Consider the following 17614-nt stretch of genomic DNA (forward strand, 5'->3'; position numbering starts at 1 on the left):
AAATAACATTACAAAATGTCAAAACACTAAATTTTTTTTTTAACATACAATTGTTATATTTATTTTATTTATAAAATCAAAGAAAAATATTATTATTTTTTAAAAAATACTAGAAAAAGTACTTTAAATGAAAAATTTATATTTTAGACTTTGAATTAGAGATGTCATCACCTAAGAAATTACCAAGTATGTTATCTATATTTTTAAAGCTTTTTATCTATATTGTAGGCGATATGTTGTTTCTATCTAGATTTTGTTCTTATTAAAATTTGGTTACCTGGTCCAAGCTATTTTTATTATTAAAAAATATGGTTACTTTAGTGAAAATAATTATGATATATAGATATCTATATTTAATAACTTTCGTAAAAAATGGAAAGCAGCAAGTAAAAACAATAGAATAAAAGTGTAAGGAATATATAAAATAATGTGGATCAAATATATATGAAGCCAATTCGAACCAAAGCTCGCTTTCGAACTTGAGAATGAAATAGAAAAATGCTAATAATTAGCATAATTTTTTCAAATGTGGCCTCAACATAATGACATTTAAATTTGGCTTTAATAAAAATGGTTTATATGCTTTAAGAATGAGTTGACTCAATATATGTGGTAATGTTTACTAGATTAATGTCAAATCATATGAATGTTATGATTTGACTTTAATTCTAAACAATGAATTATCATATACTTGAGTCTGACTGAAATTTTTAAAGAATGATGTTGTACACATACAACATAAGTTGCAGAATCTAGTATCCTCAAGCACACTTAAAATGTATGAAACTTTAGAAAAGTTAGAAAAGCAAAAAAAAGTTAGAAAAGCATTTTATACAAACTCTTCATTTCTTAAATTAAAATATCTAATGAAATTCTCCACATTTTCTTTGAATTGTTTGGTTAAATCTAGTTATGAAGACTTTACGATTTCTTAATAGTTTTGTGCTGTTTGGGACATTTTCAAACAATTTCTTAATAGTTTTGTATTGCTTAATTAAATCTAGTTAAGAAGAAAATATATAAAGAACATTACGGCACTTTCAAACGTTAGACATCGCGGTTGTTAGGTTTTGTGCTGCTCTCACCTTTGGCATTTAACAAAGGTAAAACAATGAATTCTCTCGTCAGTCACCGGTACTAGTCTAGATATATGTTAATTAGATTATTTTGTACATAAAAATTGTGAATATATGGATTGAGTCGATTATACAATTTTAAATATTAATTACAATTGAATATATGTCATAATAGAATTACAAATATGTGGGATAAATGATAAAGTTTTTTAATTGAATTTGCAAACATTTGGAGATATCAAACTTATTTAAACCATCTCATCATGTGATCTTACATTTTTTTCAAACAAATTATTTATTACAAAATTTTAATTTTTTTTTACCAAGTAAGCTATTTAAAATATATTTATTCTTTAAAATCAAATATAGAATTTAAAATTTAAAATTTTTTTGATGATATATTCTTTTAAAAAATTATTTTCAACTTAAAATATTTAAATTTTTATCTTATGTTATGCTTCCATTTAAAAGAGTGGACAAACCAAATATAAATATTCATATTTTGATGTTGATAAATGTTTGCTCTTCAAAAATTATCATGTATCTGAATTTACACTACCACTTATCTTCAATTCATATTGGATGTTGAATTTTTAATGCAATAATATTTTTTTATAGCTTGAACAATTTATACTCCTTTTTAAAAAAATCAAATGTCGTGCGCAGAAAATCACTGTTTAATATATTGATGGTGTGATGACTTTTTTATTTCACAAAATAGAATTAAAAAAAATGAGAGGTAAAATATAAGTATAGTAACAAATTAATATGGTAAGTTAGATATACATCTTATTTTGTTTAATTTGATTAGTAAAAAAACTTGATGTAATATGGTAAGTTAAACCATTTATTTGTAATTGCAGTTTGATGTAATTTTTGGATAAATGATAAATAATGTTAGTGTACTTCCCTAATATTAGTAAGGAGATTTTAAAGAAAAAGATGTGCAAGATCTACATTCTAAAGTATGGAAAAGTTAATGATCTTGAATCTTATACATCGTTTACTTTGAAACGAGGAAGTATTAGTCATAACAATTAGTTATGGAGTAATTTCTCAAAACACCACATTTTTAAGTTTTTTCCAAAAATTTTACATTTGAAGTTTCTTTTTTTCAAAAATATCACTAAATTTTTTTTTCCAAAAATTATTTTTTATGGATGTAAAATTTATTTTTCTAGGTCTTTGGTTGACAATTTTATATTTAGGGTATAATTTTTTAGTGAGTAGGGTTTAGTGTTTAGTTTAGATTTTGAATATTTAAATTTTAGTTTAATTGTGTGATATTTTTGAGAAAAAAAAATTTTGTAATAGTATTTTTGAAAAATAAAATTAAAAATAGTGTTTTTGAAAAAAAACTTGTTTTAGTGATATTTACTAAGATTGACTACAGTAAAAAAAATTTATAAAGATGTCATATACTTATGAAAGACAAGACCTAACCACATAATCGTTAAATTGGCTTTTGTCCTTTTTTTATTTGTTTTTTTTTTCCTTTGGGCAAATGCTTTTGTCCTTTAATACTTAACTATATATTCCACTATTCTAATAACAAATGTCCAAAAAGGAAAAGAAAAATGTGCTAAATGTTTTGCTTAACCCCAAAAAGTAATGAAACAAAAGTTGAAAGAAGAGTAGTAGTTAGAACGTCAGAGAGGTTAGCTACTTCACAGGAAGGTTTCATTCAACATCGAAAATGGCAGACTTATTAATTTTAATCGGTCAAACTCTGCCTCCCTCCCAATCCCAAAGTCCACACCTTTTCCTTCTTCTTTCTTTACAAATTCCAACAATCTCATTGTCTCCAAATCCATAAGTTTCTTAGATCCCCTTGTTCTTCCTCTGTCTGTAGTAACAATTTACAACCCCCTTAACCAAACCCATCTTCTTCTACTAGTCTAAACCCTAAAAGCAAAATAAAGACTCGATCTTTCTCTGTTCTGCTCTGTTTTACTCTGTTCTGCTCTCTTCTACTCTGTTCTTTTAATGGCTTGTTTCTTGAACTGTGTTCGATTTGATGTAACCACGACGACCACCGAAAAACCCACAAGCAAAGGATCTGGTGTGACTTGTTACAGCAGCTGGGATGATGTAGAAACCCTCACTTCTAATTTCTCTAGATTGATTGGTTCTGGTGGCTATAGCAGTATCTACATGGCTCGCTTTTCTGGCTCTGACAAAGCGGCTCTCAAGGTTCACGTTAGTAGCCACCGTCTCTATCAAGTCTTTAGACTCGAGCTTGATATCTTGCTCCGTCTTCAACATCCTAACATTGTCAAGCTTCTCGGCTATTTTGATGATTCAGGTACTACTTCTAATAATCTCATAGATATGAGCCTTGCAAAGTTTGGAGCTTTACATCAAATTCACTAGTGATTATGTCTTTCTTAGAATCAAAGTCTCAATCTTTATTTGTTTTAGCAAGTGGGTTTGATACTTTGATGTAGTTGCATATGAATTGATGCTCTTCGTCTTTGTGTTTCAGAGGAAACTGGTGCTCTTCTTCTTGAGTATCTTCCTCAAGGGAATCTACAAGAGAAGTTACATAGCAGCAGCAAGCAAGTCTTGCCATGGAGGAACCGTACCGCCATTGCGTTTCAGCTAGTTCAAGCTATTGTACACATTCACGAAGAATGTACCCCGCAGATTGTGCACGGGGACATCAAATCATCCAATGTGCTCTTAGACAAAAACTTCGACTGTAAGCTTTGCGATTTTGGATCAGCTAAAGTTGGATTCTCTTCGATGGTTCAGCCTCCTACGATGTCAACTAGGTCCAGACAAGTGAGAATGGTTGGATCACCAGGTTATACTGACCCTTACTACTTGAAAACCGGGATTGCTTCAAAGAAGATGGATATGTATGGGTTTGGTGTTGTAGTTCTTGAGTTGGTTTCAGGGAAAGAAGCGTTTTCGGCTGAGAGAGGTGAGATGCTAGTGCATATAGCCGCTCCATTGATCCGTGAGGTTCTTGATTCGAGTGTAGACATTGCTGAGGACAAGGTGAGACAGTTCTTGGACCCGAGGTTGTCAAGGGACAGTGTTGATATCGATGAGTTAAAGACAATGTTGAGTGTGGCTGCGGACTGTATCGGTAGTCCACCATCTCTAAGACCTTCGGCTGTTCAAGTAGCGGAAACACTTGTACAGAAGATCCCATCTTTGAGTTTCCTCGGTTGTGGTAAAGGAGTGTGAGTGAGTTGTGTGTATCCAAGGTTTTCGATGTAGCTGAGATTCCCCGCGTGATAGGGCTGCAACACTGTACAGTTGGTATAAAGTTACCATGTAAATACTCTGTTTTGTTTATGTGAATATCAGCAAAATAACATTTTCGTGTAATTATCATTTTGTCGACATTTCTAGGAAATGTGTTTTTTGATCCGTTGTTTTTTGTTTGGCAAATCTTAGAGAGAAAGGTAACTTCTCTTCATGTCAATTTAATGTAAAGTCAAGCTTAAAGCAGAAGCATGACACTGTAAAGATAAAGCAAAGTTTATGTGACTTGTAGTGTGATTTTCCAAGGCTCTGATTACAATTTCTTCAAGATACAGTAACGTAACAATCTAAGGCCTTAGGAGAAATAACCATATAATGAGCTTGAAATACCTTAAGTTTTGATATTAAGTTTAAAGGAAGAGAGGGCCCAAGACACCCATTATGAAAATTTTCCTTGAAAGTGAGCTATGGGCTTGTTTTAAAAGAGTTTTAGTTTTCAGTTTTCTGTGAACATTGTTGGAATACAATCCAAGTCCCACATATGAAGTTTGAAGAGACTATCATTAATATATAAATGGTTAGGGTCAATCTACTAATTGCTAATTGGTTTTTAGTTAGAAGCCCAATATAAGCCCAAATTTAACATGGTATTAGAGTCCAAGATTAAAATTCTGGTGGACCTAGAAAAGTGGATACGGACATGCCTCTTGTTAACCCGAGTAAGGGGGTCCAAGAAGGGGTTTATTATCGGTCCAAGTGGGATCGGTTCGAGATTGTAACATCCACAAACTCTATATGTATGGAGTATGGACCACTTGAATTGCAGTCCATTAACGGCCCAATTTGAAAAGAAAAAAAATTGAAACGACAAGGGTTTGGTCATTGGAGTGAGGCCGTATATATGTATAAGCGTAATCATCTCCCTCTTCGTTTGGAAAAGAATAAAACCTAGTCTAAGCCGCCAATAGAGAGAGAGAGAGAAAGAGAGAGAGAGAGAGAGAGAGAGAGAGAGGAAGAAGAAGAATTGTTGAGAAGCAAAGGCATCTACCACCACCGTAGCTACACCGTTAGTCACCGTCACACACCGGAGATACCAGAGATTGTCACCGCACTCAGCCTGTGCCGCCGTGTGAAACATCTTCACCGGAGAGATCTGTGTTGCCGAGTCCTCCACTGCGCCATTCAGTTCGTCAAGTCAAGCCGTCGAGGAAGTTGCAGAAAGAGGTAACAACGAAGCTCTACGTCTCGTGTTGTTGTTGTTATGGTTGTGGTGTTCGTTCATAACTAAACCGGGTGATTTAAGTTCAGAACCGAAGCTTGATTATCGAACGTGCATGAGTTGATTTGTGGTTTCATGCATGGTTACGTACGTTGACGGTGACGATGGTTAATTAAATATTGGTGAATCGTGTATTATGGCTGGTTTAGGAATTGGTATTAAATCGGAAGCATGTGATCGTGGACTAAATTACGGTGTTATAAATTATTAGATTGTTGGTCTGATTTAATTATTAAACTACATCTAATTAATTTATTTGGGAAATACCAGCACAATTAAATCGGGTCGATAATTAGATTAAATCATGGATTATTATTGGAATATAATCTTTGATGTTTAATCTAACCATTGCAGATTAAGATCGTTGTTGGATCGGATTCTGTCGTTGTTGGCTTCTACTTGAGAATCAACCAAATTGCTAAGGTGAGGTTGGGATTTGCGGAAATACATTGGTTACTTTCTAAGCATAATTTCATGTATTGCTTGTATAGGTTTGGAAACTATATGATTGGATATGTCTATTGTTTGATATTGCGTGATATGATTATAATATATGATGACATGGTATGATGATAAGCTGCATGATAGAATGAGCTGATGTGTAACATGATAGTTGTTGAATGATGATATGAAATGAGATTATGTGATGGGGGCGTGAACATGAGATTTGTTTCGCGTCTCGTGAGGGTGCGAACATGAGATTTGTTTCGTGACTCTTGATGGGCAAACCTGAGATTGGTTTTGTGCCTGGTGATTGGACGAACATGAGATTTGTTTCGTGCCGTGTGATTGGACAAACCTGAGATTGGTTTCGTGCCATGCTAAACTGATGAGATTTCGGTTTAGCGTTGTTTGTTGATGAATGCACGTAAATGATTGACTATGATGATATGAGAAATATGGTTTAAATATTATTGGTATGTACTAGGTTGAGATTATGTGAAACCGTTATGCTTGCTAGATGTATATCAAGAAAGTGAGTCTGATTCTATGTTGTGCAATTATTGTTGAATGTGAGTAGATTGTCGTCATTGTATTTCAGTGGGCAGTGTTGACCCCCTCACTGAGTAATTAATTACTCACCCCTCCTTTCTATTTATTTTTCTCAGGTTAGTTGTGTTCGTTATTTGAATTTTAGAGATTGCGGTTTTGAGTCAAACCAAGAAGTCAACACGTTGACCATACCGTAAGGCGGGTCTGGGTGTTACAATTTTGGTATCAGAGCCTCAGGTTATGTCAAACCGGTTCCGACCCGGGAGGCAGTCCTGAGGAGGGTTACTGATTTGGCTTGTTTCCAATTTGTTTAGATGCCGCCAAAAGGAAAACGTGGAGGACAAGCAAAGGGTGCTACACAACCAAGAGTGAGGGCCGAGAGCCTAGTGCATGAAGAACAGCCGGAAGTCGTGCATATCAATGTAGCTCGGGCGGGAGAGCGTAATGAGATGGCTATTTTTGAGCAATTTCGTCAGTTCCAGGAATTCATGCAAAAGGAGCCAAATTTGTGAGGAGCACCAGGAGTGATTCCACCACAACAGGATGCACCAGGGAATGATGCACCAGAGAGGGTAGCCCCACCTCCGCCCCCGCCGGTCCAGGTGCAGGGTCCGTCATACTGGGAGGCTATGAGAAATTTGAAGGACATGGGCATGGAAACTTTTGGTGGAACGTTTAATCCTATTGATGCTGACAACTGGAGGAAGAGATTAGAGAGGAATTTGGATAATGCTAGGTGTCCACATGAGTATCACAGGGATTTGGCGGTGCAGTATCTAAAGGATGAGGCATTGGTATGGTGGGAAAAGGTGGTAAAACATGCACAAGGACGGTATGAGCTGAATTGGGAGAATTTTAGGACCAAATTCTCCATGAAGTATTTTTCCAGAGAGGCTATGGACCGTATGGAGAATGAGTTTCTGGAGCTTCGCCAGGGCTCCATGTTGGTGCGGGACTATGACTGGGAGTTTGACCGACTGAGCAGGTTTGCTGGTAGATTCATGAATGAGGATGAGTTGATTCGCAGGTTTCTGAGGGGTTTGAGGATTGAGCTCAAGAATCGATGTGAGATGTACAACTATAGCAGTAAGATTGAACTAGTGGAAAAAACTGCTAATTTGGAGATCGGGTTGGAAAAGGAGATGAATCAAAACAAAGCAGCACATGAGAAAGTTACAACAGGGACGTTCTCTAATAAGAGAACTTGGGATCACCAAATTGATGGACCAATGCAGGGTCAAGGACAAGCGTGTGGTATTTGTGGAAAGTCACACCGTGGAGTTTGTTGGATAACTTTAGGAGGTTGCATGAAGTGTGGAGAATTGGGGCATAAAAAGGACAACTGTCCAAAAGGTGTTGATCATTGCCATAAGTGTGGGCGACTCGGCCACTATGCCAGGGATTGCAGGGTGCAACAATACAACAAAGATGAAGAGAAATTGCCACCATCACCAAAAAGATTAGCCTTGGGAAAACGGCTAGATTGATGTAGGATTGGATTTATGTTTGGAATTTGTTTCTTTTTATCTTTATTAGATTTTGAGATTTTTGATTTATGTTTTATTCAGTTATTACAACACCACTTGTTATTCGATTCTTTAAAGGACAATTGAATCGTTTTAAGAGTTATGTTAAGAAGCTCATTAAGGATGAAAACATAGTTGACGTGCAAACCTGAATTCGAGGACGAATTCCATTTAAGTGGGAGAGAATTGTAACATCCTCAAACTCTATATGTATGGACCACTTAAATTGCAGTCCATTAACGGCCCAATTTGAAAAAAAAAATATTGAAACGACAAGGGTTTGGTCGTTGGAGTGAGGCCGTATATATGTATAAGCGTAATCATCTCCCTCTTCGTTTGGAAAAGAATAAAACCTAGTCTAAGCCGCCAATAGAGAGAGAGAGAGAGAGAGAGAGAGAGAGAGAGAGGAAGAAGAAGAATTGTTGAGAAGCAAAGGCATCTACCACCACCGTAGCTACACCGTTAGTCACCGTAACACACCGGAGATACCAGAGATTGTCACCGCACTCAGCCTGTGCTGCCGTGTGAAACATCTTCACCGGAGAGATCTGTGTTGCCGAGTCCTCCACTGCGCAATTCAGTTCGTCAAGTCAAGCTGTCGAGGAAGTTGCAGAAAGAGGTAACAACGAAGCTCTACGTCTCGTGTTGTTGTTGTTATGGTTGTGGTGTTTGTTCATAACTAAACCGGGTGATTTAAGTTCATAACCGAAGCTTGATTATCGAATGTGCATGAGTTGATTTGTGGTTTCATGCATGGTTACGTACGTTGACGGTGACGATGGTTAATTAAATATTGGTGAATTGTGTATTATGGCTGGTTTAGGAATTGGTATTAAATCGGAAGCATGTGATCGTGGACTAAATTACGGTGTTATAAATTATTAGATTGTTGGTCTGATTTAATTATTAAACTACATCTAATTAATTTATTTGGGAAACACCAGCACAATTAAATCGGGTCGATAATTAGATTAAATCATGGATTATTATTGGAATATAATCTTTGATGTTTAATCTAACCATTGCAGATTAAGATCGTTGTTGGATCGGATTCTGTCATTGTTGGCTTCTACTTGAGAATCAACCAAATTGCTAAGGTGAGGTTGGGATTTGCGGAAATACATTGGTTACTTTCTAAGCATAATTTCATGTATTGCTTGTATAGGTTTGGAAACTATATGATTGGATATGTCTATTGTTTGATATTGCGTGATATGATTATAATATATGATGACATGGTATGATGATAAGCTGCATGATAGAATGAGCTGATGTGTAACATGATAGTTGTTGAATGATGATATGAACTGAGATTATGTGATGGGGGCGTGAACATGAGATTTGTTTCGCGTCTCGTGAGGGTGCGAACATGAGATTTGTTTCGTGACTCTTGATGGGCAAACCTGAGATTGGTTTTGTGCCTGGTGATTGGACGAACATGAGATTTGTTTCGTGCCGTGTGATTGGACGAGTCTGAGATTGGTTTCGTGCTATGCTAAACTGATGAGATTTCGGTTTAGCGTTGTTTGTTGATGAATGCACGTATATGATTGACTATGATGATATGAGAAATATGGTTTAAATATTATTGGTATGTACTAGGTTGAGATTATGTGAAACCGTTATGCTTGCTAGATGTATATCAAGAAAGTGGAGTCTGATTCTATGCTGTGCAATTATTGTTGAATGTGAGTAGATTGTCGTCATTGTATTTCAGTGGGCAGTGTTGACCCCTCACTGAGTAATTAATTACTCACCCCTCCTTTCTATTTATTTTTTTCAGGTTAGTTGTGTTTGTTATTTGAATTTTAGAGATTGCGGTTTTGAGCCAAACCAAGAAGTCAACACGTTGACCATACCGTAAGGCGGGTCTGGGTGTTACAGAGATGGTGTTATCATCTCGAAGAGGCGTGTTAATATCCCATATGTGGTCCTTGGTTTGAAGGGGAGATTGTTGGGATACAATCCAAGTCCCACATCTGAATTTTGAAGAGACTAGAGTCAATCTACTAATTGCCAATTGGTTTTTAGTTAGAAGCCGAATATAAGCTCAAATTTAACAAACATGGTGGTTTAGCTCTTGGATGCAAGAGTAAGACACTATCTTCAAGATTATAGTGGTTAAGGTGACTAATCCTTTGTCCAAAAGAAACAAGGGTGATTAATCCATACAAATATGATCAGATCTAAACCAATCTTAAAACCAAGCTAAATCTTAATATGGTTTAAATGAAAATGTTTTATCTCAATTCGGAAAATCAAATTTGAATCCGAACTGAAAAAAAATAAAAAGTAGATATATTAAAAATTTAAGAATATATTTGATTAACATACCATTACAAACTAAAGCTGAAACCATATCAAACCATGCACACTATGTTAGGTTTTTACTTTGAATAATATTGATCAGAAAATGAAAAATACGAAAAGTTGAATAACCTAAAACCCGGATTAAAACCCCAAAAATTTTGCACAATTGTTTGTTAATCTGCTATTAGTCATTTCTAGTTGCGTCTCTGTCATTTTTTTCCTTTAGTTGATTAGATTTCAAATTTGTTGCTTCTTGATTTTGAACCTCTTATACTAGCTTTTGGTTTTCGAAATTGAGATTTTTTTCTTTGCTTCATTCCAAGGTTAGTCACTACCTTTATCTCATCGATCAACAGTTGAAATGATTCTTCGTTTGCCAAACTCTATTCTTGACAAATAAGTTGAGATCAGGAACCTGTTTACTTTGAAAACTCAAAAAGATTAGTTGAATTATATAGACTCAATAATTTGAACACATCAATCTTGAGTAGATAGATGTTTGCATATATGTCTTATGTGTGACTAATGTCTATTGGTCGATGTTTCTGTTCTTTTTGAAGACTTTCTCGGGGAACTGGCATTTGGAATCTTGCCCAAAACCAGGTCCTACTCTTCTCCATCGACATGATGGCCTTTTTGGTAATGGCATATATGCACAACAGTGTACCTGATTGATTTGGCCTTGGGAGATGTAAACATGGGCTTAAATTTATGAGTATTTCTTTTTCAAATCATATGTTATGACTTTTTTATTAGTTTTTCTTTTTATACCAAAGTTATGTTTAGGGTCTTCTTTCAGTATTTTTAACCAATTTTAGTTGTTGTAACCTAGAAAAATAATTTAAGTTCATCTTTTCATCTTTCTGGTGAATTTCATATTTTTGTTGTGGGCTCCACAATTTTATATTTCGAGTTTATATCATTCGCAAACTCGATTTCAGTCGAGGTTTAGCTCTTTCTTCTCATAGAGTTTTCCGATTACATCATATCCAATAATTAAGTTCATGTTTATATAGAAAACAAATTTTCTATAGGTATGTATCGTCATCATACATATGGTTTGTATATACAGGATGTATGATGAAAACCCCGTGTTTATAATGCTATATTGTGCAATTATACGGGAAACAACGAAACCATCGTACATATGATGTTGAAGCAGTAGCACTAGCATATAAATCTCGCATATACAACATTTAGGTGCCATGTATACGGTTGCTTTGTAATTAGTAATTAAATTTGTGACTATTATTTCAATGTTAATTTTTACTAATTTGACATTTCTCTAATATCATTTATAATTTTATGAATAGTATTTTCGTACCACAAACAATTGATTATATATGCATATTTTAATAATTTTGTTGTAAACATATATATAGTTGATAGTTCCTACGTAATATACACTTATAGGTGTTTGTCCAAGAAAAAACAAAATCATATAGGTGTATATAGTATGTACTATACTACTATGCATTTTATGCAATTAGTCTTATGTCCTGTTAGCGTATTTAAAAACACTGGCAAAGTTATCTGAAAGTAGTTTTTGTTTGTGTTCTCTAAAAGAACGGCTCAAATCAAATGACAGGCTCATTTCTTCTTTTTTTTTGTTTTTTAACTACTAATAAATGGTTTAAGAATATATCAGCTCGTTTGCACAAAAGAAAAAAATATCAGCTCATATATCATATACCAAATAATATTGCACACTAATGTGATCTTTAATGGACAAAATTATCTAATTCGATACTTAATCCAAAGTTACGATGTGATAAATAGGAACCCGATAGGTTTGGTTCTAAGTCAGAAGACAAAGATGCATGCGAATAGGGAAAAAAAGGAACGAATAGTTGAATAATTGAATCGAGAATCATATTGAATGGAGTTGGATTAAATAGTGGATGAATGTGATGTAAGGTCAAAAGGGGTCTCAATTCCCACGGCCATTTTGGATGGTTGAGAAAATAGACAAAGTCATCACATCATTATGTCTAAAGTGACTTTTGTGTGTTTGGACCTTTTTGGTATGAGAAACTTGTCTTTTGAATTTCTTTATTTTATACATTAATGTTTCTTAATATTTTTTATGGGCCGCTTCAAAATACCGTACAGTTTAATCACGGGATATAGTACATCATTAGTTCAAATGTCACATTTTGTGAAGGTTTAGTTAAGTGGAAGTGTGGAACCAAGCATGAACCTCCTCAATCAATATTTGAATACAAATAAACTACAAATATTTGTCTCAACTAAGAGTGAAGTATTTCTCTACCCAATCCAAGTGACATTACTATCTATATTAACATTTTTGAAGTACATTTTGATTTATGCCCTTTAAGTTTTACTTATTTAATTTTTTTTTTACAACATTAACCGTTAAAACAATTCCATAAATAATATTTTTTTTACAACATTAACCCTTAAAACAATTCCATAAATAACATTGCAGAGAAACTCAAATACTAAACTTTCTTAAATTGACCAACATTTGTTACATTTATTGCAATAAAATCTTAACAATATCTATACATTCCGATTTTTCCAAAAACAACTCTACCCATTAAAGTTTTAATCCATAAAATCTCCAAAACTATTTTTATGGATGCTAGAATCTCTAAGATTTAAATGATATACAACAGTTTTGTTATCCATAATTATATTAACATTAATAAATTTCTTAAACAGAAAATCAAATTAAAAAATGTCACATTAAATATGTTGAAAACCCCCAATATAATTTGATTAATTTTTTATTTTTTGAGGAATTACCAAAAAAAAAAAATCTATTAATTATCATAAACTATATATATTGACATGGAAAAATTATTAACTATAAAAATATGCTAATTTGGTAAAACAATTAACATAATTAAACTTGATTAAAAAACTTATTTTGATTATTTTTTTTACGCAAAAATTTATTTTAATTTTGGTGAGACGGGTTAGCATTAATCTCATATAGGGAGTTAAGTGAAAATTGTTATTTTTAAAACACTTTTAGATGTGTACCAGGAGATAAATATATTACTAGATTATATATATACCACACGGGTTAAAACCTTGAAAACACTACAAAAATCCTATACTTTGAATACTTGTAATACATGTAAATCAAATACATGTAAAATTTTCTATTTTTAAAATTAATAAAACAATAATTAAATAACAAATAAATACAATATAAATTTTAAATTTTTAAAATTAAAAATATTGTCCCACAATGTACTGCGGGTTAAATCCTAATGTATTTTCATTCCGTGTGCTTCTCATTTATAATTTGTTCCACTTGTGGTTACCATTTTTGTAACACAGCTTATTAATTAAACTATTTTCTAAATTAAGACAATCTACTATGATATTTGCACTTGACAATTTTTTTACGTAAGTGTGATGTACAACAAATTGATCGATTGATGTCTTTCAACCTCTAGACTATTATAATCAGTGAGAAATAATATCCAGATTAAGTTAAAGACTATCATAATTATGGTATAAATAAAAATTTGTTTTAAGTAATTATTCACTTTAGTATTAGAACTTAAATAATATTAATTTAGTATTATTTTCAGTTTAACTAATATTAATTAAAATATATTATTAATATATAATTTAAAATCATGTATATAGTAGAATTTGTTGATAGATAAATTTAATTTATGATTTATAAAAAAATAGCATATAAACTATCTAATTAACTTCTAAAACATTGTGAATTTAACTTATCATAATAAAATTTTGAATCATCTATGAAGAGACATATATACTACGTAAAAAGGTTTTTAAGGGGTCCTCCAAAAATCTCTAAAATGAGAATCAATTATCACCCATTTTTCTTAAAAAAACTATTTTTAATTGTGAGAAACTTGCACTGCACATACTCTTCTAACATGTAAAAGTCATTCTTGGGTTAAAAAGGAAAAACAAGAAAAAAAATCGTGAAAGGGCTCCTTAATCATCTTTTCTTTATTTCTGTTGGGATAGATTTTAGTCATATTCTGATACTAGTTCTTTAAATGTTAAGTTGGAGAACATGGTTTCAACATGTATATATAAAAATATATCTCTCCATGTCACCTAGCTATACTGAAAAATAACCCAACAGGCAACAGCAATTTATGAAAAAAAATATTAATAGTTAAAAAATCTCCTAACTTATTATATACTATGTCCATAAATTCCACTAAGTTCTTTTTATTAATCTCCAATCCAAAGTATTGCAAATTTACTAGTAAATTATTCCTTCTGTTTTACAACGAGTATTTAGCGTTTTATTTTTGTTTTATAAAAATATCATTTTACATTTTTAATGTATTATTTTATATTTTTAATGTATCTTTTATATTAAATTTCCTAGTTTTATCCTTAATCTATGACTAAATTAATTTATTAAACAATTATTAAATAAAAGCATATATGTATATTTTAATGTTTTCGTAATTTATGTGAAATGTGTCAAACATACTCTTTGTAAAATATAAAGTGTATAAAATAATACCAAAACAGAGATCACAAATTTATTCAATTAATTTCTTGACATAAATTTAAGTATTCTGCAAGGGTTTTGATAACACATGGACATTAAATGATAATAATATCATGCCACTATTGTATGACATCGCATTGAATTATGCCTCATTCGTTCCAACTTAGTTAGCATATTTTATCTTGCAAATGGCCTATAATAAATAATAGAAGTTGGTGTTTTCGATTGTACAAGAACAAGATAATTTCCATATTAAGATGAATTATTCTGTCCCTAAAACAGTAAAAGACATAATGAACACATCACAGTTTGGTTTATAATCAACCCGGATTAGTTATATATAATTATAGCTATTGATGGCATAATTGTCTGTAGTTTCCGCTAACGATTACTATAATTGTTAATGATGGTCATCAATAATGGCAGGAAGTGGCAAGTGGTCATGGTAGCTGACTAGCTGCTAGACATAGATGCGAATGAACAACACAGGTCGGCGAAGATACTTGTATATAATATTGGACAAGTGAAATAATAGGCTTCCAATATGAAAACTTTCAAAATAGTACTTTTTAGCAGCTCCATTCGAAATAAAATCTAACGACCTAATATTTCTTCATGATAAACTTTGTTAATTTTGTAACTAGCCTAAGAGGAAGAACAAAAGAATCGTAAAAAGTTTATAAAGTTTTCGCGTATTACTTAGAAAGGTTTTATGGTACTATTACATGCATATATGAAAAGTTTTACTAGCTAATTTTTTTTTTTAAATAATCATATCATTTATAATAATAATATGGGTTCTAGTGCACATGATCGATCCATCAGATTTATCCGTCAAAGACATAAATGTTTAAGAGTTGCTCACAAAAAGTCCATTGTGGTATCTTAGTTAAAAATAATTAATTTTAACTTATAAAGTTTTAATCCATAACGTACAAGACCGTATTAACACACATTTTTTTAACCGGTATTGACCTGCTTAACTAACCGCAAGCGACTCTATTGGTTTAGTAGTTTTGACCTCTACTCGCGAACGGAATCAAATAAGAAAAGCTTAAAGTTTGTGGAGGATGATTCCTTATTGGCGATGCAAGCAATGAATGAATAAAAACGAAGAAGAAATTACATCAATCAAGATGAGGGAGGTGAATGAGAAAACAAGCATTCTCTGCCACTAATTACTTTTCCAATTGTCTGTAAATTATCCTTAAATAGGCTAATTTGGTCGGTTGGAGGAATCTGTTTTTGTATGTCTAGTTAAAGTAAGTAGAGTTAATTAAACCCTAAATTGATTATTTGGATTGTAATTCTAAGAATCACAAACAATGGAAGGAGTGTATTTGCTTTACTTTATGTAGAATAAAGCAATAATCACTTTGACTAATCTCCTTTTTTATTACAGAATACAACTCATTAAGCTCCTCCCCACGTTTCGGAATAATCATTCACTTTGATTGATACGGTATAAGTTGTACACAACAAAAGGAAAAGAGAAGAAAAATAATAATAATATGAACCTACGAGGAAAGAAGGTCACTAGAATAATAAATTAAAGGAATCTATTTCATGTTTTTGGGGTGCTAAATCATCTACACTATTAAAAGGGAAGCATTTTTAATAAGTAGACATAGATTAAGAGATTATTATATGAAATGCAATTTAAAACAGAATAAGGATAAATATAACTCAGAGCCAAATATATACAATTAATAGAAGAACTGTATAAGGTAAACATGTATCCAAACAGACCTGTAATTAGTAGCACAAAAAGGGAAACACGTAAACAACATTTACGACATACAAAAATAATTAGCATTCAAACAAGTAAACAACAATAATTAGCATTCAAAATTTCTAAAATTAGAATCTTAACAGTTACGAATTTAAATATCAACCATATTTGAATTGTTTAGGATATGAGTCATTAGGATCAAATTCAAAATCTTTATAAATATATATCTACTTACCAAATGTGCACACAATATTAATTACTATCACCTAAATTATAGACATTTTCAATTCAAAAAATCCTAAATATAGGAACAAAAATAACAATTTTGTTATGAAAATATATAGTATCAATTGCATTTATCCTATTAATGGAACCACTGACCTCCACTATAAATATAACCATCGTTAGAATGGCTACCAACGATGGCAGATCCGAATCATGATGTCAATCTTTTTCAAACCAGTAGGGATATATTGAAGGTCGTTTTATCAGATAAAATAATGAAAAAATCATCAATTATAAACAATGGTTTGAATTTATAAAGTATTTAGTATGCATACTTCTTTTTGAAGTTTTTTTTAATATGAAACAAATTTATGTTGAATTCTACTTTTTTATAGAGTTCAAAAATTCATGTTTAACTAAAAAAAATATATGTGAGACGTTTTTGTTCTATTTTGAACTACTCTTTTAAGGTTTTTATGGTTTTAGTATTCTAATATTTTACATCATTGTTGACAAAATCCTAACCGTTTAACAACAAGATGTGTTGTTTATTTTTATGAAATTATATCTTAAGACTATCATAACTATGAAAAATAGTAATATCTTTAATTAATATTTGAAAATTTAAATTGATATTTTCATTTTATATATTATTACTCATACATGAAGATACCAATATAGATACCTGGAGGTACTTCTTACCAAAAAAATACGTGAAAATGCCAATATATAAATGATTTTAATATCTTTTTGTCACGCATGATTTTAATATTT

At 32.0% G+C, this 17614-nt stretch overlaps 2 protein-coding genes and 1 pseudogene across 2 annotated transcripts; all 3 read left to right on the forward strand.

The window, feature by feature from the left end:
- Positions 1–2637: 2637 nt before the first annotated feature.
- On the forward strand, positions 2638–4415 carry LOC104720937 (putative receptor-like protein kinase At4g10390). The gene is made up of 2 exons (XM_010438835.2): positions 2638–3381; positions 3562–4415. The coding sequence occupies exons 1-2, from the start codon at positions 3063–3065 to the stop codon at positions 4269–4271; spliced, it is 1029 nt and encodes a 342-aa protein (XP_010437137.1). The 5' UTR covers positions 2638–3062; the 3' UTR covers positions 4272–4415.
- Positions 4416–7211: 2796 nt separating this feature from the next.
- Positions 7212–8051, forward strand: LOC147948445 (uncharacterized). The gene has a single exon (XM_087466885.1). It carries the CDS (start codon positions 7212–7214, stop codon positions 8049–8051), a length of 840 nt encoding a protein of 279 aa, XP_087323011.1.
- A 1432-nt stretch (positions 8052–9483) lies between these two features.
- LOC147948446 (uncharacterized) lies at positions 9484–9623 on the forward strand (annotated as a pseudogene).
- Positions 9624–17614: the final 7991 nt, after the last annotated feature.

This window comes from Camelina sativa, chromosome 2, assembly GCF_030686135.1.
Source record: "Camelina sativa cultivar CO46 ecotype springtype chromosome 2, ASM3068613v1".
Taxonomy (NCBI): domain Eukaryota; kingdom Viridiplantae; phylum Streptophyta; class Magnoliopsida; order Brassicales; family Brassicaceae; genus Camelina; species Camelina sativa.